At 42.9% G+C, this 24,723-nt stretch overlaps 1 protein-coding gene across 6 annotated transcripts in view; it reads left to right on the top strand.

The window, feature by feature from the left end:
- The window catches only part of Sun3 (Sad1 and UNC84 domain containing 3), a 38,912-nt gene extending 15,682 nt beyond the window's left edge, over positions 1–23,230 (top strand). For 2 of the 6 annotated variants that reach the window (XM_087584104.1, NM_001432834.1), the window contains 9 exon segments: positions 611–672; positions 6,783–6,886; positions 8,049–8,089; positions 8,916–9,087; positions 10,841–10,925; positions 16,655–16,770; positions 17,791–17,958; positions 21,345–21,437; positions 22,927–23,230. In XM_087584104.1, coding sequence (XP_087440230.1) covers positions 611–672; positions 6,783–6,886; positions 8,049–8,089; positions 8,916–9,087; positions 10,841–10,925; positions 16,655–16,770; positions 17,791–17,958; positions 21,345–21,437; positions 22,927–23,046 — 961 coding nt within the window. In that variant the 3' untranslated portion in view covers positions 23,047–23,230. 6 annotated transcript variants of the gene reach the window in all.
- Positions 23,231–24,723: the final 1,493 nt, after the last annotated feature.

The raw sequence follows: 24,723 nt of genomic DNA, 5'->3' as shown, positions 1-24,723 counted from the left end.
ATTTTCTGGATTTGCCTCTTGGGCCACAGTAAAAAGCCAGAAGCTGGGAGACTAAAAATGACAATTGATTTTTCTCTCAGTTTGGGAAACAAGGAAGCTCAAAGTCAAGGTTTTAGCCGACTATGGCTCTGGTGGAGACTGTCTGTCATAAAAACAGTGAGTGACCTTCTCACCCTGTCCGGATGGCACATGGATGGCAGCCTGGCCTCCTCCACTCACATAAGGATACCAATCTTATCATTTACGGACAAGTCTGGTGAACTCAGTTAACCTCGGTCATTTGTCATTTAGTAAATTTATCAATTTTTGACTTCTAGAAAAACTTGGTTTGCTTACAAGCATTTAAAGGTCATAAATAAGAGTCCAGCAGTATCACAGCCACATGTGTGTGGAGGAATGTAAACTTATCTGCACATATACCATGATGAAAATTACTCTCTGTCAGTTTCCACGATCACAGACCAGAAATAAGTCCTAGGAATTATTCTACAGCAGCCAGGAATGAAACAAATCAAGTTTGCTGTCTTGGGTGCACTGACTAAAGTTCAAGTTAAAAGTTAACAGCAATGGATTACGTTGTTAAATTCTTACTGTTCTTCGTCATTCGTAGGTTAACTGGATCATGGAAGATTATCCTAAGTACAGTGTTTGCATCAACTTTTCTTCTTGTTGGTAAGCCTTAGCAGGAAAGGTCCTTAAACTGATTCGCACACTATGTGGTAAGAGAGAGCTCAGGGGACACATGTTGGAGCATGTTGGTCACATTGGAAGTCACCTACACAATCTGCAAGCTTCTTTTCCCTTTCGTGTCGCACTTTTTTTTTTTTTTGTTCTTTTCTCCGGAGCTGGGGACTGAACCCAGGGCCTTGCGCTTCCTAGGCAAGCGCTCTACCACTGAGCTAAATCCCCAACCCCTCATGTTGCACTTTAATAGTAACATAAGCTCTTCTTAGGTTATTTGGGAGATTATCTTTCTGTAAGTATTTCAATTTATTTTTTAAATGTAAAATAGATTTTTAATAGCTTCTGATTATAGTTTCCCTTGAGGATCCTCTGAGATCCTTCCCACTTCAAACTCCATGTCCTATGTATCTTAGTTAGAAAAAAGTAAGTATAAGATAAAGAGTAATAATAATAAAGAATAAAAATAAAATAAAATGAGTCAGAAAAGACAAAACAAACAAAAGCACGAGAAACATAGATGCCAAGACACACATGTTTATACACAGGAATCCCATAAAAATCATAAAACTGGAAGTCATAGTATATATGCAAAGGAACACAGAAGTTGCACAGACATTAATCCCTAATATGGGTAGTCAGGCAGGGATAGCACATGCCTGTAATACCACCACTCGGGAGTCAGAGTCAGGCAGATCTCCGTGAGTTCAAGGCCAGCCTGGTCTACAGAGTGAGTTGCAGGAGACCCAGGGATACACAGAAAAACTCTATCTGGAAAAACCAAAACACACAAAAAACAAACAAGTGACTCTGATGCTAAGGGCCCCTGTTGCCAAGACCCACAACCTGAGTTTGGTCTCTGGACTCACAAAGTGGAAGGAGGAAGTGACTCCATTAAATTGTCTTCTTGACTTCTATATACATGCTGTGGCATATGCATACTCACCCCTCAACATATATAGAAGATAGATAGATGGATGGATGGATAGGTAGATAGATAGATAGATAGATAGATAGATAGATAGATAGATAGATAGATAGATGACAGATAGATAGGATAAAAAGGAAAGAATTCCCAATATGCTTCCCATAGAAGTATTTGCTATTTTACCTTTTCTAAATTTGAGTGATTCAGCTTGGGGACTTTTTCAACTTTTAAAATCTTTTATTCACATATTAATTACACATAATAACATGTTTCGTCATGGCTCATTAATACATGCATATGCTGTTCTTATTGTCCTTACTTTAAATTTTAATTATTTTGAGGATTTCATAAATTCAAAATGAAATATGACCGTATCTTTCTCCCATTTCCCCTCTCCATCTTTCTCGTGCCTCGCCCCCAACTTTATGACTTGTGACTTGAAAAACCACTAAGTCCAGTTAGTGCTGCCCAAATGCAATTAGGTGTGGACCCATCCTACTGCAAAATGCACAGAAACCTACCAGTCCTCAAAACAGAATGCTCTCCTCTGCCCTAGCCACTACCCACTACCGATAATAGTTCCTTAGCAATGGTGAAGCCAGTGGGTCATCTACCCCATCGATGCCAGAGTTTTGGTTGTCTTGATCTTAGGTAATCACAACTTCAGTGAGTTCGTGGATGCAACCACGAACTGGTAACATTTCACAGTGCTCCTCCCATCCCACAGTTCTCTACTTGCTACCTCCTCCTCTCCCACATTCCCTGAGCCTTTGTGGGATTTACACCGATATTCAGGGCTGGTCACTCAGTCTCATATTCTCATCTCTCCTTGGACTGTTGTTGACTGCGGAAAGAGGCTTATCTCAGCATGGTTGAGAGCAGCCCGGGACTATGGAGATAAGCATAAATATTCAGACAGCATTTTGAGAGCACGACTATATAAGTAATAGCTTTTACCCTAGACCCCATGACCTCCCCAGCCATGAACTTTTGACTAGGATTATAGCACCAGGTATAAAATTTCCTCCTGTGGACAGGTCTCAGGTTCAATGAGAACGTGGTTAGTTATCTCATAGTTGTCAAGCTACAGTTGATCCAGTAAGCACCTCTTGCCTGGCAGTCTAATATTGCATGGTTTCAATGTTCCCTTCAAGGGCATGCTTCCAATGACCTACCCACCTAATAAGCCACACCTCTTCAACATTCTACCACCTTCCAGTACTGCCAAGTTGAAGTTCAAGCCTTTGACACATTAGCCTTTCAGCTATACTTCTATAACCAAGGCATCATCTTTTAAAGATAGCCATTGAAGTATTTATCATGGATATAAACTGCTTCTCCCTACTTCCTACTTTCGAGCTGGCCAACTTGCCAATGGATGTGCTGATTCAACTTTAAGCATTGATGCATATAAATCTCAGAAGAATTAAAGTGGCCGCTGTCGTTTTTGTTCTCCACTAAGTTGAAATGACAATTCAGTGCTGTCGGGTGTACTGTGTTACACAACCACTTTCTTTATTGAGGTACTACATCTATTCACTGCTCCTAAAGGAAACTCCTTGTATCCCAAACCAGTAGCTTCCTGTTTTCTCTCTCTTCACCACAAGCCTGCATCCTACCTCTTTACCTAGCTCAAATATGTGGCAAAATGGCAGTTTCCTTGTATGTTTGCTTTTATTAATCCCAATGTTTAAAGGGTCAGCCTCGCTTTAGAGTGTATCAGGTTTTTCTGTTCATTTCTGAGGCCTACCAATATTGCATTGTGGTTGTACATAGCACATTCTAAAATCAGTGTGCCCATTGGTGGACATTTAGACTACATACCTTTTGGTATACAAGGTATAAGACTTATATTATACCGTTTGGGTCTTAGGGTTAGTGCAGCTATAGAAATGTGCATGTGTGTTTGTTTGAACATTTAGACTCTGTGTTAGCAAATACCTAGTAGTGGGGATGCCAGGAAAGAAGTGGTGTTGGTTATCCACAGTGGGCACCCCACTCTCCATTCCCACCAGCAATGTTTTGGGACTGACTTTCTTGACGTTGTCACCATCTCTTACCATTTTCCTATTTACTAGAGTCAAATCAGTAGCTTCAGACTGGTCATTGTGGTCTGCATTATCCTAATGAGTGATTTGCATGAATTTATAGGCCCTGGGCAAGTATTGTCTGGAGATTTATCTATTTGTCTTTTCTTCATTTTTTACCATATTTGCCCATCTCGGACATTTGATTTCAAAATACTTTCTTTCATCGTGAACACTGTCTTTCATTTTTCACTTTATCCTTTAGCTCATAAACGTTTATAATTTTGATGACATTTTATCAAGAAACACATTGCAAAAACCCAACGGTGAAGACTTGCTGATTTCTTCTGGTAGTCCTGTGGTCTTGGCAATTAATTCATGTCACTGGCCCATGTCATGGTCATGTGGTACAGAATACACTTTCAGATTCATTCTTTTGCACCTGATTATCCAGTTGGACCAGCACCGTTTGCTGAAGAGATAATTCTCCTACAAGGATATTTTTAATCATCTTGGATCCTGACAAAAAAGTCCAACATATCTAGGTCTTTCCCATCCCCCCCACACACACACACATGCACACACCTATGTTGGCTTGTTGCTGGGATCAAACCCAGAGCCAATATGTTACCACTGAGATATATCTCTGGCCTATGGAAGCCAGAAGAGGGCATTGTATCTCCTGGAGCTGGGGTAACAGATGGTTGTGAGCTGACATGTGGATGCTGGGAGTCAAACCTGGGTCTTCTGGAAGAGCAGTTAATGCTCTTCACTGGTGAGCCATACCTCCAGGCCTTGGCTCGGACTCTTATCCTCCTTCCTGAACTGCCCAAGTGCTAGAATTGCACGTATGTACCCCCACTTTTGACTTGGAGCGTTTGACCTAATTACTCACAAGAAAAGGTTTTGTTCTGCCATTTCACTATTTTTCCTTTGTCTTCTACTCTCTTGTTGTTTCTAATTTCTTCTGTTACAGCCATCCTCTGTGTCGAATTGGTTTTAACATAGTTTTTGAAGATTCCCCTCACAGACATGTTAAATATTTTCTTAGTAATTACCACAAGAATTACAACGGCCAAAACAGATAACAAAATGGCTTCATGGCAAATTAACTTATAAATCACGCAAACGCCCAATTACCCATTAGTCTGGATTCACCGTTATGCTTTCTGTGTTGATCTTTTAAAACATTTAAGACATTAAACCTGACTTACCAGCTGTTATAGCCTGAATAGAAAATGTTTCCCACAGGCTCATGTTTGAATACTTAGTCTCCAGCTGGTAGGACTCTTCTGGAAGGTTATTGAACATTTGGGATATGCAGCTAGCAGATGTAGAACACTGGGGTAGGCTTGACGGTTATCACTTGGTTCTGCTCTGGGCCAAGAACTTTTCTATCTGATCTACTATGATGTGAATGAGCCCTGCCAAGAGCGCCCATTATCCTGTGCGATGCTGCCGTAGTGGCCACACCCTCCCGACTGTGATATATGGCAACCTCTAAAACAGAGCCAGAATAAATGTCTCCTCCTGCAAATTCCTTCTGTTGGCAATGAGAAAAGTAATTGACCCCAACGTTATTATAATTTTAGCCTCTTAATTTTGTTATCTGAACAGGACATCTTGGTTTCTTCATATGTCATTGAGCTGCACCACAGAACGTCCTTTTGCTCTGAAAAACAGCAACTAGTCCAACAGATCCATAGGATTTGTTTGAGCATCCCTCTCCCAGTTCTCTTCCTCTCCTAGTTCTCTCCCTCTCCCTCTCCTAGTTCTCTCCCTCTCTCTCTCCCAGTTCTCTCTCTCTCCCTCTCCCAGTCCCTCTCCTTCTACTTCTAATCCCTTTCCGTCCTCCCTCCCTCATCTCTTCCTGTCTCTCTCTCACTCCCTCTCCCAGTCCCTCTCCCTCTCCCAACCCCTCTCCCCTCCCTCCCTCTTCACTTGCAGGCCTCTAGTTTGCTGAATGTGAAGTTCTCTGGCACCATGACTAGATCAATAGTACTCTCAGCACTTCACACACCTCACCCCACTGCTTTGTGGCTTCAACAGTTTCTGATGAGAAACCAAATGACAGTCCTGCCAAGAATAGTTAGTTATACATGGCAAAGCATTCGTTTCTTGCTGTTTTCAAGTCCTCCTCTGTGCCTTTGCCTTCTGACAGTTTGATTATATGGTTCAGTGTGGAGAATCTGTAAGTTTGTTCTCCGTGGCATTTATTGGGTCCCTTGGCATTTGTTGGGTTTCCCGGTGGACAGATTTGTTACTTCAGCCCTTCAGCCATTGTTCTTCTCGGTCTTCCCTCTCTTTTTTCCTCTTCCTCTTTCAGGGTAGAACACGTGATTATCTCATGTCTCTCAGTCTTGGCTGACTCTGCTCACTTTTCTTTATCTTTCTGCTCTGTCTACAGGATTACAGTTGTTTTGCATCTCAGAGCTGCTGCTGACCAGCCTCAATCTCTCTCATTCTCCCTCCCTCTCTGTGTCCCTCCCTCCCTCCATTCTCCTCCCCATCCCCTACCATTCCCTCTCTCTGCTATGATGGTTTCTGTGGAGGACTGGGCATTCTCCCTCACCATTTTCTATGAGCCACCTGAAAATCCGTTCCTGTCTCCTTGCCCTTCTCAGCCTGTGCAAGTGCATGAGTATGTGTATTTGTGTGATGTATGTGTGTATGTGCACGTGTATGCAGGTTTGCATGCACCCTTGTATGTGTGTGCAAAAACCAGAGGCCAATGTCCCGGTGTCTTCCCCTGTTTAGCTTCATCTTACTTTTTGAGACAAGGTCTCTCACTGAAGCTAAAATTCCAGGCATCCAACTGTTTCAGACACCACCACCTCTGTAGAGCTGGGATTCTAACATACGGAGCCACATCGGCTTCTAAGTGGCTGCCAGGGATCCAAACTCAGTACCTCATGCTTGTACAACATGCACTCTGTCCACTGCACCATTACCCTAGCTTCCTCTTTTTCTGTAGTGTTGGGGTCAAACATGAGGCGAATGCTGTTACTGAGTCCCGGCCCCAGCCTTCTCCTCCTGATTTTCAAAACTATCTCACTTTCACACTCACAGAAACAGTTATTAATACATATAACGTATTTTGTGTTTCTAGATAAGTTCTTTAATCAGAGTTTGCCTTTTCTTTGAAGGACTTCTAAATCATCAGTGGCTTAAAGAAACAGAGTTTCCTCAAAAACCCAGACAATTATACACTGTCATTGCAGAATATGGCTCCCGGCTCCACAATTACCAGGTGATGTTTCATTAAATTATTGTTGCATACCACTGATTTAAAACTGAATATGTTACAAGGTAAGTCTAGCTTGCAATGTATCATCTTGGTTTTGTGAGAAGAGCTTACAGCAAGTGAAGTTCTGTGACTAGATTTTATGGCTAAGAAAGTTCACAGAGTCTCCATACCTTCTGAACCCTGCAGACTCCCTAGGAGAAGCTCCAGGAAAAGGAAAAAAAGCAAATGATTCCTTATGACAAGCCTTCCATCTCCAGCCAGCGTAGTACTCTCCTTTGCCTGGAAGCTCCTGATATCTCAGTGAGATTTCCCATTCTTCATGAGCACTTCTTAGCATCCATGATTGTCCTGGTTTGCTTTCTACAGCCACAATAAACACCACAACCAGAAGAGCGAAGAGAGAGGATTTATTTGGTTTATACTTCCACATCACAGTCCATCATTGAGGGAATCCAGGCAGGAGCTCAAGGCAGGCACTGAAGCAGAGGTCATGGAGGAATGCTGCTTACTGGCTTGCTCCCTATGGTTTGCTCCATTTGCTTTCTTCTACAACTTAGAACTTCCTGTCCAGGCTAGGCCCCACCCACAGTGGGCTGGACCCTTCCATGTCAATTACTAATCAAGGAAATGCCAACTGCTTACCTGCAATCTGGTTAAGATGTTTTCCCAGTGAAGGTTTCCCTTTCCCAATTTGTTTCCCGTTAGCAACCAGCCTTGGTCCTGGACAACAGGTCAACCACATGACACCCAACAGACAGTTTGCCTGAAATGACTTCTACAGCTCAAGGTCCTCACAGTCTTGGTCTTGGACAAGGAGCTGGTCCAGATCCTTAATTCACCCTCAGGAATACAAATATGCATCCACACTAACCAGTGGTAACCCACCTTCCTGTCCCTTCCTTCTTCTGTCCCTACTTTCCCCACTTCTGGAAAGCAAATAAGGCTTGCATTCTGCAATTCACATTAAATGTCTCTTTCTATTGGGTGTGTGAATTGGCCACCTTGTCAGACATGGTAACAACGCTATGTGTGGCATGCTGAGGAAAACACACATGTAAGGTGCTCTTATATCCACACACTGTATTTCAAGACTCAAAGTATGGTTTCAGAAGAAAGACAAATGAGCAAAGAGGCAAGATTCCGAGTTCTTTCTTTTTTATTCCAGGCCAGACTTCGCATGCCTAAGGAGCAACAGGAACTTTTAAAGTGAGTGGGATTTTGACTATGCCACTCTAGGCTGCGACTCCAAACACCGAAATATTGGGGTTTGTTTTTTGGAAATTTATACAACTGAAATAGCTTTCCTATATTATACCTTTTATATCATGCCAGTCACGAGTACTTTTTCTCTCTGGCTATTTCCTCTTAACCATCACAAAAAAAACAGATCTGTTTTATTATTTTAATACCATATTAAAGCCCGGGAACATTCCTATAATTTTAATATTCAGTGGGCTGAAACAAAAAGTTCCTGGTTTTGAAGCAACAACAGATGAGCCTGTCTCAAATAAAAATTAGGGGTTGGGGATTTAGCTCAGTGGTAGAGCGCTTGCCTACCAATTGCAAGGTCCTGGGTTCAGTCCTCAGTTCCAAAAAAAAAAAAAGAATAAATAGGAAAATAAATAAATAAAGTCTCAAGGATGGACATTGCATGGGTTCCCGGGCTACAGGTTGAAAAACACGCCTCTTGAAATGTAGGACATCCCAGCTTGAAAGGGGTGGCATTGGGACTTAGCATTCACCTGCATGAAATCACTTGACAAGTGAGACAGGCTGCATCCTGTCTGGTCAGGGTAGAAAAAGCCAGGCAAGGTTTTGCCCTGACTCTTGTCTTGTGAGTGTCTATCCACTTTGCTTCTCATGCACAATGAAATGTGATGAGCAGACAGAAATGTGCATCCCTGCTTTCTCATCCCTGCAAATCTATTCCTTCCTTCCCTTAAGAGGACTCCTTTGCCTGTTGCTGGCCCTGACGCTGTTGGCAGGAACTTTAACACTTTCCTCTTTCACCTTGTGGTTCTTCTGTGTACAGGAAGGAAAGCCAGACTTTGGAGAACAATTTTCGTGAAATTCTGTTTTTAATTGAACAAATAGATCTTCTGAAGGCGTTGCTTAGAGACATGAAGGACGGCGTACACAATCACAGCTGGCCTGCCCAACGAGAAGCTGTGCAGGACCAGGCCACTGCTGAAGTTCTAGATGAGGCAAGGCGGGCTGGGGCATGGATGGGGTGGAGACAGCCATGGGACGCTCATTCCATCTCTTCTTTCACATTTCAAAGCTTTATGAATTCAGCTTTTTACAAATAAAATGTACATTATTCATATATTTCTATACATATATTTACATATAAATATGTAGATAAAAATTATTTTATATATTGACATATAACTTATTTATATTTAAATATGTAAACGCACACACACACACACACACACACACACACACACACACACACAGACACACACACACATCAGCATGGCTATCATGGCTTCACTTCCACCAAGTAGATTTCGTCTAGAGCAACTTAGTGCCAACTAACTTGTGTGCACCAGAACCCCAGCACCTTCTACTAGTGCTGTCACTAGGAATCTACCTCTCCACCAATGCTGTGTCACAGAGAGGATATTATGTTGCGATACAACTTAAGTCCTACAAAGTAACCAGCCAGTGACTCAGAAACCGTGCTCTTTGTACTTCAATAGCAAATACTTGCTAGCAAGAAGTTTCCATTCTGCCTTTAAAAACTATGCCTCTGGTGAGCTCCAGACTTAGGCAGGAAGCCTCCCCGTGTTGCTTTCCCTCTTCCTGGACCTCTACCAATTTCTCCTCCCCAAGTCTATGTTTGAAATGTGTGGAAATCTAACCCTGGCCTTCCACAGCTTCCAGGCTCCATCTTGTCCTTGTAATTGTGGCTCAGTGTTTGAGTTCGTCAATAGGAACTCCAACTATTGGTCCTGCTCGGGGAACTTGCTTGTTTTTTGAATCCTTCAAAGCCCAACTCTCATTGCAGTGGGTGAAAAATTTCTGTTATGGGCAATTATCTGGCCTTTGCAAGCTGCCTGATTCTCAGATAATTATGGAATATCCCAGTCTTTATTGCTAAGTATAGGACATCAGTGAGGGACATGGTAAGGAGCATACCTGACACAGCTCCATCTCGTCCTATGGGAGGGTACCACGGTTCAGTGGGCAGCTCCATCTCAGCCAATGGGAGGGTACCACGGTGCAGTGGGCAACTCCATCTCAGCCAATGGGAGGGTACCACGGTTCAGTGGGCAGCTCCATCTCAGCCAATGGGAGGGTACCACGGTGCAGTGGGCAGCTCCATCTCAGCCAATGGGAGGGTACCACGGTGCAGTGGGCAGCTCCATCTCAGCCAATGGGAGGGTACCATGGTGCAGTGGACAACTCCATCTCAGCCAATGGGAGGGTACCACGGTGCAGTGGGCAGCTCCATCTCAGCCAATGGCAGGGTACCACGGTGCAGTGGGCAGCTCCATCTCAGCCAATGGGAGGGTACCACGGTGCAGTGGGCAGCTCCATCTCAGCCAATGGGAGGGTACCACGGTGCAGTGGGCAGCTCCATCTCAGCCAATGGGAGGGTACCACAGTGCAGTGGGCTCCATCTCAGCCAATGGGAGGTACCACGGTGTAGTGGGAAGGGCTTAAGAGGGAGCCCCAGATCCACCTTTCTGTGTGACTACGGTCTCACATTATACACATCATACATTAGCTTTAGCTCTATCCGTTGTCTGAGAAGGGTTGCTTCCACAGAACCATGGATGAGACATCTACGCCTATCAGTGGCTGGCTTTGAGAGCATCTGGGAGCTGTTCAAACTGTTAAAATTCTGCAGATTAGGGAGTTCAGGTCCACATCCATGGAACAAAGGGTAAATGTTCAAGCAGCTGGTAAAGATTAATAACAGAAAAACTGTTTTTACTGTCTTTACAGGAAATGTCAAACTTGGTACATTATGTACTTAAAAAGTTCAGAGGGGACCAAATACAGCTGGCTGATTATGCCCTGAAGTCAGCTGGTAAGTACAGAAAAAGAAAAGGAAAGATGAATGTGTTAAAAAGAAAAAAGAAGGAATGATTTAAGAACATTTAAAATTATTAGAAAACGACACTCATTGTATGATATCAAGAAAGGGCAAAATTAGCAATTCTAGGTACTAAGGAAGATTCCAGAAATGAGAGTCACGGCTTGCTTTCAGGATTTCATTAGCGTGTGTTTAACAGGACCACAGAGAAAGCTGAGAGCCCCAAGAAAGCCAAGCAAGCTGAGAGCAGTTAGGCTTAGCAAACAGACACCACTGTATATTATTGTGGACCATAAAGGCATTCCTTACAGAGATGCCGGGTGCATTGTTGTGAATTAAGTGCTGGTGTTTAAAGGTGGTTTACAAAGTAACATGCTCAACACCTTCCAACTGAAATTAAACCCAAGAGCTTTCTTGGGTTGTGCATTGCAATCTCGGTGGTCCGTGGGCAGTGCAGAGGGAGAGAGGGAAGGGCAGTGTGAGGGACAATGTTGTTGAGTGGACTAATTTCTCAAAATGTACAGATGATCAAAAAGCATCCAATAGAAGTGGATAATGATGTGCTGGTTAGAGAAATTGCGTCCTTAAAACCTTTCTAAAAAGAAAACTATGTCCAGGGCTATAGCTGAGGGGTGGAGCTTACTTGGTGTATATACAAGGACTCTGAGCCCTGTGATAATTGTAGTATGAATCAATCAACAGAGAGAGAGAGAGAGAGAGAGAGAGAGAGAGAGAGAGAGAGAGAGAGAGAGAGAGAGAGAGAGACATAGATACATAGATACATAGGTAGATACATCGATAGATACATAGGTAAATATATAGATACATAAATACATTTATAGATATATACATAGATAGATGATAGATAGATGGATAGATCTAAGCTCAAATGGTTCACTTGCCCCCTTTAAAACTATAGTCTTTTAATTGTTTAATCAGCATAGAAAAGCAGATTTCACCTTCAAAATGTCAAAAGCTTCACAAATATTTGAAAAACAATACTATAGGGGCAGAACCTTTAGGAATTTGAATCAGAAGAGAGAGCTTGAGGACAAGCTTTTATTTTAGGCAAAACATTTGTAGCTAATGAAATTGTCTAGTAATTGTCAAGAAGATTCACACCTTAATGGGCTGAGTAGCACTATTATAGTAATTACCAAAGGATATTTCCCATGTGCATTTTCGGCATATTTTGCTGGAAAGACCAGATGCCCAAAGTGTGTCTACATGGTATGTGTTATTAACACACATGGTCTTTAAAGGATTTTAAAAGTCAGTAATGAAATGTGTGTGTGTGTGTGTGTGTGTGTCTGTGTGTGTGTCTGTGTCTGTGTGTATTAGTTTCCCCTCTCTCCTCCCCTCCCAGTCCCTCTTCCCCACTTCCTTTGCCTTGTCCTTTTTATCATTTTATAATGCCCTTTGTTTCTTTGTTTTGAGGCAGGGTCTCACTATATACCCCTGGGTGTCCTGAAACTCACTATGCAGACCAGGCTGGCCTCAAACTCACAGAACTTTGCTGTCTCTGCCCCACCAAATTCTGTGATTAAAGGCACACCTGGCTTCATTTTGTAATGTATTACAACAAACAATATCCAGGAACACACAAGAATGACACGCGTGGGAACAAGCAGGGCCTCTTCTGGGACCGAAAGGCTCATTTATCTTTTGAAGATATATCTGCATAGTTTGCTACATCAATAGATTGACAATCTTGTCATTGGGGTGATCAAATTAGATAAAATTATTTAACAACATTCAGTTCATTTATGACTAAAAACTCTCATTAAACTAAAGAGATTTTCTTCAACCTATGAAGCATTCCTACATATTACCTATGTTAACACACAGGCTAACATAAGATGGAGACTGGATGATTTCTCCTAAGATCATAAGCAGGGTTGAGAATGCCTATTCTTACCATTCCTAGTTCACATTAGCACTGAAGTTCAAACCCACATGCCCAGGCAAGAAATAGAACAGAGGGAGAAAGAGAGACCAGACAAAAAAGTTAGAAGAGAAATTACATATTTCAACTTATAAGCAACATGATTGCTAAGGCACACACACACACACACACACACACACACACACACACACACACACACACACACACACACAAAACAGGGCAAAATACTTACTAAAATAACCAATGTTTATATTGGTGTGTGTGTGTGTGTGTGTGTGTGTGTGTGTGTGTGTGTAAGGCTGGAACATTCAGTAACAGCTTTTCAGGATTATTATTTATAAAGCAATCTAAATTAAGAAAAAAAAACTGTGGCATAGAACACTAGTCTGGAGTCTATCCACATGAATGCTGTGAATTGGATTTTTGGTAAAGCAAAACAGTGAAGCCAGACGTTCTGGTACAAAGGTACACAGTGATCAGAAGTTAACCTAAGTTTGAATGCAAAGCAGGAACTTATATAATGTCTGGGACAAAGGTGAGAGAAAAGAGGTGTGTAGTTTTCGTTCATTATTTTGTTGCTCTGGGATTGAACTCATGGCCTCTTGCTTGCCAGACAAGCACCCTACCACTGAGCTATGTCCCTACACCTGACTTAAATTTTAATTTTGAGGCAGGCTCTTGACAAGTTGTCCAGCTAACCTTGAACCCACATTGCAGCCCAGTTTTGACTTTGAATTATCAATTTTCCTTTGTCAGCCTAGGGAAAACAAAACATCTTCTAGAAAACACTGAAACAGGATCAAAAGGAAAAGAACGGACAGTTTGGACCTCATTAGTATTAAGTTGCATTCTAGAAAGGACAATTGAGGAAATGAGACAGCTCATAGGCTGGAAAGAAAATATTCACATGCCAATTTAGCAAAGCACTTGGATCTAAAATTTATGGAAGCATTCAAACTTTGCTCATAATAAAACAGAAAACTCAGTTTTCAAACTGGGGGAAAAGGACATAAAACACTATTAAAGCAATTCAAACGTGAACAGGAAATGAAAAAATACTGGACAGTATTACTCATTAGTGAGATGGAAATCAAATGCCCGGTGACCCATCAGTACACATCTATCTGAGTAGCAGACAGAGCCTGCCAAGTGCGGCAGACACTAGGAAGGCCTGGACTTTCGTCCACCACCTATGTGTGTGTGTGGCTATTAAGTGGTACATTTGGAAGGCGATCCAGACAACTGTTTCTCAAGTTAAAAACAGCCCTAGTGACCCTGCTGTGGCACCTCTGGATATGACCTCAGAGTTAAATTTTACATTTACATCCAAACACGCATGACAAATCTGGGTAGAGCTCAGTAGTAGGATTACCTGCTTGGGGTACAGAAGGGTTTGGGTTCAAGCCTCAGCACCTCAAAACCCAGGAAAACACCCCTATGAGAATACCTGTAGGACTGATACTCATCAAAATTAGGAGTGCCCACAAACAGATTGCGCAAGTACGCTGCCGGCAACATAAAGACTCACTACCCGCAGGTATCTCAAGTGCTTTAGATCAAGCAGCAGGCTGTGACGTCGTGCAAAGGGGCAGTAAAGGGATGGCTGTACTAGGTGAGTGTGTGAAGAGGTCAGTGACTGTCCAAGCTAGCGGTTGATCATGAGAAAAGCGGGGAGGGCTGCTACTCGCTACAGGCTTCTCTTGGAGCAGGCTAGTTCTAAACGTCCTGTGGTGATGGCTGACACAATTCCGAATATTCTGAGGCAAGCAAGAATGAACTGTACCCTTTAAATGGGTGTGTTAACTTCTCAAGGGAGCTAATAAAAATGGAAAAATGAAGCGAATGATAGCAACGAATAAGTAGGAGCTTATTCTCAGCAGGAGAAGCCTGTTTGTTGTAAAATTATAAGAAAGGCATGTCTTTTATCCCACACTAGGTCTGGCACCATAGTGCCCCAAGATAGCTGTTAGGTAGCCTCATCTCAGTCAGCAAAGCGTCTCACCTGCTTTGCTCCATCCCCTATCACACTGCCAATGGCTACTCTCTGAACCTGGCAACAATCTCTCCACCCGTCTAGTTCCCAAGGCAGGTTGCCACAATGCCAGACATACACATCCCAGTTTTGCGGCGGGCTAGCGTGTCTAGCCACCACACACCCTCTTGAACTTAAATCACCACATGAAAGAACACACAACACAATAACCTATAATAATATATAATTTGCTCATCTAGACATACAAAGCCCTGTACACATCCATCCCTTAACAATATTCATAACAACCTGTAAATGTGCAGAGAGGAATCTTAACATTCTTCTCCTTGTTCTCTCTGCTGCTTCTCTTTTCTCATCTCCAGTCTCCTCCTCCTCTGAAGCTTTTCTCCCACCCATCCTTCCTTCCTTATCCAATGACAAGCCTCCTATCTTGTACCCACCTTCACCTGCATAATGACATCATCCTACAGAAACCCATTCATGAAAGGATTATGTTTTCATGAAAGGATTATGGAAGGTATCAGACTTCTATAGCTTATAATGCAAAACAGCTTATATAGCCATACAAGTAGAAGTAGTAACTGACAAGATAAAAAATGCCTGCTTTAATTTCAATTTTGGACAGATGGCAAGTGATTATAAGGTAAACATGCCCCAAATATTATATGGCAGGACTGTTATGAAAATGTTTTAAGATATATTTTTAATTGTGTGTGTGTGTGTGTGTGTGTGTGTGTGCGCGCGCGCGCGCGCGCGCGCGCATGCGCGCGCGCAGTGCTCATGGAAGCCAGAGGCACTGGAGTCCCTGCATCTGAAGTCAATAGTGACTGTGAGCTACCTGAAGTGATTGCTAGGAATGAAACTCAGGCCCCGTAAAAGAGCAATACACTCTCTAAACCACAGAGCCATCTATCCAGCTTCCCAAATATTATTCAGTGTCTAAATTACAGGATTACACGACAGATTTGTAGCTGCCGTTGCTGCATGTGGCAACCATGGATCCCTATTTGACACTTCAAATTGTGTTATCCAAGAAAATGTGCAGAACCCAGATGCCTGGTCAGTGTTACATAAGGACAGGTTCTTCAGTGTTACACAAGCTCGTGGACTTCAGTGTCGCACAAGTGCACGGGCTCAGTGTTTTACATTGTGCTACTTGAGTGAAATTTGAAGAAGCAATTTGCATTTTTAAATTTCTCATGTCTAAAATACATTTTCCTCCTAAGGTAAAATAACTCAAAGGGATAATGTTTGACAAATGCTTTTACAATCCTCTGATTACAATTAAAGTTGCTACAGAAACTTGAAGCCTGATGAATTTACGTAATTACTGTTATGAGCGTAAGGTGGAGGCCGTGCATAATGTGACTTTGCTGCTGCCTCCATTTTTGAGTGTGACAGAAAAGCCCGATTCTCAGGATGGTGATAAACATAACATACACATTAGCTTTAGCTTCGAAGGTGCTCCAGTGTTTAAGATTTTTCTTATAAAAAATTAATTTCAGAGATTTGGGGAAACAAGGCCTTCCACCTGGATATGGTGGCACAAATCTTTATTCCAAGCACTTAGGAAGCCAAGGCAGGAGGACTGCTACAAGTTCAAGGACAGCCTCAGTACCCAGTGAGACCCTATATCAAAACCAGTGAAAAATGAACGAAGCCTTTTGGAAACTGACAGGATATCAGTACCCCTGGCCTAACTGAATCCCAGTGGCAAATTTGACTTAGCAGTTTGCCCAGTAATAGCATTTCAGGAACATCACTAAAATCTAGATGGCGTGTATTGCATTTTGTGTGTAAGTTTAAAATATGTTGCAATTTTAGGAGCCTCTGTCATTGAAGCTGGGACTTCAGAGAGTTACAAAAATAATAAAGCAAAACTGTACTGGCATGGGATAGGGTTCCTCAACTATGAGATGCCTCCGGATATGATTCTTCAGGTAAGTGCTAAGCAGGACGACACCACCTCTACCTTAAGATGTTGCTCTAAAACCTCATGGTTGTATGTTTAAAATGTAGGCAAGAACATTCACACTGCCTTACACACTTCTTACAGTTCTACACTATTGTACAAATTATCATAGAGTACTAAACTATTATTAATCATTACATTTTAAAGATCAGAAAACTAGACTTTACCAGAACATCGAATTCCATACCTTTAATTTTTATTGATTCTGTGACTTCCTTTGTTCACTGAAAACTTCAGACATTTAACAACCATTGTTAAAAAAGGCTGTCCTGGCATTAAGTGGTATGCCAATCACATATCCTCACAGGGTTGACTACAGTAGAATTTTCCACTGAGCCCTTCGTTCACTTGGAAAGATCATGATAGCACACTGTGAGCCGCAAGTATAATCAGAGACAAATCTCCAATCTCTTCTTTGCCAGGATACGGTTTTACATCTAGTAAAAGAAATATTTTGTTTTCCTTCTTTACCACCAAGACCTCCATCATCATCACCACCCACAATTACCATCAACCCTATCAACTATGGATAGTATCACCTTCATGTCCCATACTCTCACTCTCAGCTCTGCCACCGTCATTACCTCTACCATAAACACCATCGCCTCATCACTCATCATCAACATCATCAATCATCAACCATCACCATCACCACCATCATCACCATAAACACCATTGTCTCTTCCCTCATCACCATCACCATCACCACCACCAGTCACCACCAACACAATCAATCAGCGCCAACACCATCAGCACTTGAACCTCTAGCTGCCTTTTCAGCTCTCAGTCTCTAGCAGGGAAAGAAAACACATTCTGTGCTCCGGTGGACAGAAGCATAAAGTGCTCTGGATGAACAATCAAAATGTCTCCTGTTTGATCTGTGTCCTGAGGCTTCATGCTCTAATCCTAGGAGCCTTACAGTTGCTCAGTATGGGAAGGTTAGATCTATGCTCCCAGAAAAGAGATTCATTTAATGTTTTCTTTCTAGCCAGATGTCCACCCTGGAAAGTGCTGGGCCTTTCCGGGTTCCCAGGGTCACATCCTGATTAAGCTGGCCAGGAAGATCATCCCAACAGCAGTTACCATGGAGCACATCTCGGAGAAGGTGTCCCCTTCAGGAAACATCTCGAGTGCACCGAAGGAGTTCTCTGTCTATGTGAGAAGCCTATCTAAATCTGTCATTCAGAGTGGGTTGATATAGACGGAGTTTGACTGGGAACAACGAGCTAGACTGGTATCCTTGGGGATTGAGTCTAGGGCCTCTTGTTGGCCAAGCTAGCACTCTGCTACTGACCTGTACCCTAGCCTTGGACTCGCCTTTTAATTGTACACTAAATGTTTGTGCCTCTGACTCCTAGAGCTTTCGCGTTATTTACAGACAGAGAGGATTGGACTATCTATGTTTGACTTTATATTACAGCTTTACAACTAAAACGCTATACATGTATACCTGAAATGTGGGCTATTTACATACATCACAATTCACTGCATTTGCCCAAGAGCTCTCGATTCATGAATGAAAGACACACACACACACACACACACACACACACACACACACACACACACACACACACTCATTCACACACGTATGCACGGAGGCTTGACAGCTTAACTTTTATTATGCTTTAACAGTGCAGTGGCCGGGCTTCTCCCTAATTCCATGTGGAAAACCCACTTCCTCCTCTGATATTCCTGAGTTATACTTGTTAAATCTTTATTTCATCTCTGCTACCCTAGACCCAATTGGGTGAACTTTTCCAAATTCTTACCTGTCCACAGGTCTTTACGTCTGATTTCTTTGCTTCCCTGTCAAGGTGATTCTGTTTCTTCTTGCCTTCGTCTGTCCCTTGTCCTTGTCCAGAGAAATCTAAAAGTCCCACCTCTGTCTCTGTGCCTAGCCATTGGCTGTTAGTAACTTTATTGACCAATGAAAAACCATTTGTGGACAGGGACCCTCAGTATCTGGACTCGTAGATTCCCATGTGATTTTGGGAGCTGAATTAAGACAAAGCATTAGAACCAATCCCCAACAATTCACCTTCCTACTTCTCCCTGATCCCAATTCTTTTTGTCTCAAAGCTTTGCTTAGCAACAACTTCATCTGCTAATGACATGTATGCGTCTGCATTTTCTTCTACCATCTTTTCTTGATGTTCTGTGTTGGCTGTTATTTAATGGTTCCTCTCCCACAAAAGATGAAAACCACCTCTCTTCTGTGGCTCTGTCTATCCAATATCTCTGTCTTTAACAGGGGGTATAGAGGGTTGGGGATTTAGCTCAGTGATAGAGCGCTTGCCTAGCAAGCACAAGGCCCTGGGTTCGGTCCCCAGCTCCGGAAAAAAAAAACAAAAAAACAAAAAACAAAAACAAAAACAAAAACAAAAACCAGGGGGTATAAAGGTACATCGTACAGAGCATGTGACCCTCCCATTTGAAGCCACACTGTGGTCTCTTTAGGATTCACAGTTATGTTGCCACCACCACAATTTTAGGACATTTTGGTTGCCTCCCAAAGGAGCCCAATACTGTTTATTTTCACCTGCCATCCACATTACATCCTTAGGCCTTGGCAACCACTAATGGACTTTGATGCATAAATTCACCTATTCTGGACATTATCATTGTCATACTGTATATGCTCTCCGGTGCATGATTGACAGAGTACTTCCAAGGTTCAGCTATGTTACAGCAGATGTCAGTATTTGACTTCTTTTTTTTGAAACCGAAGGGTAAGCACTTGACTGTATTTTACTTATCCATTACTTGGCAGACATCTGAGTTATTTGCAGGTCTGGGCTTTTATGAATAATGAGAGTGTGAATGTTTGTGTCTAAGGTTTTACCACGGATGTTAGGTTTTGTTTCTATGGGATCCATATTGGATCGGAACTCCTCGGTCTATGTTTCGTGTTTGAGACCCTGAGGAGATTTGTGGCTCTTTGTTCATTGGTTTCGGTCAGTGCTCAGCTCAGCGTTGCCAGCTGTTGAGCTTTCTTCACTGTTCACATTTTAAATATTTCCAAAGGTATTTGTCACCCATTCGTCTGACCTGCTCACGCTGGTACATTTCTGTTTCTAATACACCCATCAGAGGTGCATGTTCGTCTGTTGTTTATTCTGGTCAGATAAACAGCGTTTCTGTCTCTCCCTCCTTCCTTCCTCTCAGCCACGTCTTTTGAACCCTTCTGCAGTTTGGCTCCCTTAGAATGGTGGCAGATGAGCCTGCTGTACGGCTGCTATTGTGGGGTCTCATTCCTGCATTCTGAAGTCTGTTTCTCATGGACCTTTTCCGATGTACGCTCCATCTCTGAAAGACTGTACCTCGTGTATTAACTCTCAAAAAAGTTTCATTTCTTCCGTCATAATTATACGAAGACTTTGGTTTCCCCAGATATTGCTTATTTAGAGTCTATTCACGTTCTTTCTCGTCTGCAGTATAGTCAGTCGTCTTTGCATCTGAAAATGCTAATTAATTTCGGAGTTTTGTTTCCTCTTCTGTTTGTTTACAGGGTCTCTGTTGATCTAATCAGTAGCTTCCCTAGAGTCTCGATGCTCCCTCTACAGCCTAGGTACACAGTCCAGTCCAGTCTGAAAGGATTTCCTCCTACGGGAAGTGTCAACTTGGCTGGTTGACAAGGAAGAGAGCTCTGGCATGGGCTGGTGGTGAGCAATGACTGCCATGGACCAAGGGCTACCAGGGATTGTTGAAATGATGGACAGCCAAGCCTCGGCTCTCAGTCCCTCCCCTCCATGTCCTCTGGCATACCATGGCCCACATCCTGGGCCCTTTCTGGGCTTGCAGCCTGAGTCCCTGGGGTGCTAGTGCCACCTCAAGCCACAGGAATCTGTTTGCTGCCCCTTGACCTTCCCCGTGGAATTTGTCTGTCTGCCTACTCCAATCTTTTCCTCGAAGGCTTACCTCTGTCCTTTGATGTCACTGGCCAGAGGAGGGCATAGCCCACTTCCTGTGTCCACCAATGCTTCTAATTCTATGCTGTTGAGGCTTCCTGACTCCAACCCCTGATGCCCACATGCACGGCAGTATTTAGTTAGGAAAGAGTTTTGACTGGCCCTGCCTGTCTATGTTTACCCACTACTATTCCTTATTTGTAGGCATTCTGGCTGATTGCTCCAAGCAAAAATCACTTAGCGATAATGAGTACTTCCCCTGTTTCTTCTGTATCACAGAACCGGTGAACCACGGGCTCTTGGCCCTACTACTATGAGACAGAGTCTGTCACTGAACTGGAAACGTGTCATCTTGGCAAGGCTTGCTGGCCAGTGGGTTTTCAGGTTCTCTCCATCTCTGACCCCTGATGTTTGGGTTACAGGCACAGGCAGCCTTGTCCAGATTTCTACAGGGGTGCTGGGGATTTGAACTCAAGTCTTACGTAACAGGCAGTCTTAACCACTGAGCTATCTCCCTGGCTCCAGCACATGCAATTTCAGGTGAACCGTTGCTGGCTCGAGCACCTGCATCCATTTCTTTCAACCAGGAAGCTGCCCATTGCAGCCTCTGTGCTGGTTGTTTTCTTTGCAGGGTGTTACCAAGAAGTGTGAGGGAGAAGAAATGTTCCTAGGTCAGTTTATTTATAAGAAGATGGAAGCGACCATTCAAACATTTGAGCTCCAGGTAATTATCCGCGGGGAAAGACTGAGTCAGGTTTGGCTTCATCACTGAGCCATCATGAAAACAGCCATGACATAAGCCCCAGCTGAAGCCCAAGCCGAATGAGGGAGCCATAGCTTTCACCCTCTGCTCCAAACACTTGCGTGTACTTTAATGCCCGTCCTTTAACTGTATGGTATCGGAGCACGATTAATTGTAAGATATGGGCAATTACAAAGACGATTTCTAACTCAATATCATTTATTTCCCCAGACATTAAATTTCTCACTCCTTTTTTTCTTTTAAATTGTCCACACAGCACATGCACAGGAAGCAGTCTTCCTCACGCACAATTCAGTTTGCTAGTGACTGTCTCATCCACCTTTAGTAAATGAGTTGGCTTTGAAAGCATAATAGGGGGTTGCGAGAGGGAGAGAGGAACTCAGTCAATATTTAATGCTAGATAACATGGGTAAGGTTTCTCTTCCTAAGCCAATGAGGGAGAACACCAACTGTTAACCGATAAACTCTCTGAACTGCACTAATGTGTGTAAGACATGTCCTCCTCACTTAAAGCGAACCACAGGAAGTAATGGGAGAGAGGCAGAAAGTGTCTCATACTCTGTAAGGGTTGTATCTGTGTTTACAATACTTCTTGGTCAACAATGAAAGTGATCTGAGTCCCCCACCCCCTGCCCACCAAATGCCCAAACAGCTCTTTATATAAAATGATCTCACATGCAGAATCACACCATCAATGGGGAAAAGCTGTTTTGGAGAATCAAAAGACTGTACTAAGCACCTACAGACTTTCCTTGATGATGTATGCCAGACACTACAACATCGCTATTTATATAGCATGTGCACTGTGAATTTGCATTATGAAATGTCTTGAGGTGGAACTACATGGAGAGCCAATCCTGACTTGTATGCAAATACTATGCTATTTTATATAGGGGACTTGAGCACACATCAACAGAAGGTTCTGGATGCCATTTTTCTAGATACCAAAGGACGACTGACTGTCCTACATTAACACATTTGTAGAGTTTTATGTCCGACTTGAATATTCGTGCATACTTGGATTCATATTTGGCTTTGGGCTTTGTTTGAGGATGTTTTATTTTTGTTTTAGATGTTATTTTAGGAAACTGGATCCTGCTTGTGATAGCCCAGGCTAGCCTTCAACTCATGCTTCTTTTACTTCAGCCTTCACAGTTGGTTTTAAAGGTCTGGTTTTCTTAGAGCCCTCCCTTCAATGGCACAGCAGGAAGTATGAGAGGGAGAGAGAGAAGCACTGAGAGCCATTGCTGTACCTAGACCTTTTGAGCACATTCATTCCCTGTATTCACCTGTTCATGGGGTCGTTCTTTCCAGTGACACATTTGCCTACCCATTAGCGCTCTGTTTGAATGCACATGTATTAGAGAAGGAAGGGGGCTCCCACGTTATTACCTCAGCATTTCCTGGGATTCTTCACTAAGTCACCGTGTTTTCTTTTCTTCGTTTCCAGAATGAAGCTTCTGAATCTTTGCTATGTGTGAAACTTCAGATTCTTAGCAACTGGGGACATCCAAAGTATACTTGTTTGTACCGATTTAGAGTCCATGGCATCCCCAGTGATCACACTTAGAGGAGCTGGTGCAGAAGGCAGGGGCTGTGCAGCCAGAATGTCCAAGGATGTTTATTATTCCCTTATGTCATATTGCACCCCTAAGAATCAAAGATTGGGAGTGGGAGGGAAACCCCAAACTCATTCCTACTAGGCAGTAAGAAGTGAATGAATTTTACTAATAAAAAAATGAAAGTCAATCCAACACCACCCTTTGGTAGTTAACTTTGAGCATCAAAAGGTGAATTGGGTATGTAGAAGAGAGTCTCATTAGGAAGTCATCCTCATTAGAGAAAGGACTGAAGGAGCTGAAGGGGTTTGCAACCCCATAAGAAGAACACAGTATCAACCAACCAGACCCCTCAGAGCTCCCAGGGATGAAACCACCATCCCAAGAGAACATAGGAATGGACCTATGGCTCCATCCTCATATGTAGCAGAGGATGGCTTTGTCGGGCATCGATGGGAGGAGAGGCCCTTGGTCCTGTCAAGGCTCGATGTTCCACTGTAGGGGAGTGCCAGGGCAGGGAAGTGGAAGGGAAGAAGTGGGTGGGTGAGGCAGCACCCTCATAGAAGTGGGGAGTGGTGTACGATAGTGAGTTTCTGGAGGAGAAACCAGGAGATGGGATAATATTTAAAATGTAAATAAAAAATGCAATTTAAAAAAAAGGGAGTCATCCTCACATGGCTTCTGCACTTCCAGTTATTCATCCCCTACATCAGGCACAAAGCCCAGCATCACCACTGTTCCCAACCCTGAGCTGCAGGCTTTGGGTAGTGAAAGTGAAGCCACATAATTGTAAAGCTAGAGATAAACGTCAATGACAAGTTCTGGTCATGAATACTCGAAGATAACTCAATGGACTCCTCAGAATCGTGTAGTGTTCTTTTAAAAAATACAGAAGGGTCAGCCAGATAGCTTGGCTAGTAAAGAGCCTCCGTGGCCAAGCCTTATGATCAGAGTTCAGTCCTTAGGACACACGTGGTGGAAGGAGAGAACCATCTCCCCTAAACTGTCCTCTGACCTCCCACACCAAATAAATATAACACTTAAAAAAAAATACAAACGAGTGTTTCTGTTAGATGTGAAACTGCCACATGTAAATCAAAGCTACACGCAAATACAGTGATCAGACCAGGGGCATAGTTTATAAAAGCCATAGCAAAGGTCATAAGCATCAGGTAAAACAAGGGAGAAGGTGCATGTGGGAAAGGCTCCGAGCAACAGAAAATGATTAAAAGGTCTCAATAGAGGGCATTCCTGACTCAGCTGTGAAGACATCAATTCTTTCTAACCTAATTTAGAATCATAACGATCTCAATTAAAATCAGGAAGTTACGGTAATTATGGAGCAGTCACAAGGTCGTAATGGGTAACGTAATGGGTAAGGTCGTAACGGGTGCAGGAAAGTGATCACGCACGGGGCCAGCATGTGCGAGGCCTTGGGTTCCAACCCTACCAGTGAAGCAATGTGAATTATTTCTGAAAAACAATATGATAGTATCTGTGTGAAAAATAATATTATCACCTTGTTTTAAAAAATTATTTCTGTATGTAGACTTAGAAAACCTGGGATTCCAAAATTGGGGAAGTTGAGGAGTTTGAGGTTGGTCTAGGATTAATTAGACACACCTGTCTCAAATAAGAAACACGCTTTGGCCATCAGGATGACTCAGCCAGTCACAGGTTGTAGGCCT

This window comes from Rattus norvegicus, chromosome 14 (genome assembly GCF_021556685.1).
Source record: "Rattus norvegicus strain SHRSP/BbbUtx chromosome 14, alternate assembly SHRSP_T2T, whole genome shotgun sequence".
NCBI lineage: Eukaryota > Metazoa > Chordata > Mammalia > Rodentia > Muridae > Rattus > Rattus norvegicus.
The sequence above is the reverse complement of the archived record's forward strand: the minus strand, read 5'-3'. Positions and strand labels throughout refer to the sequence as shown.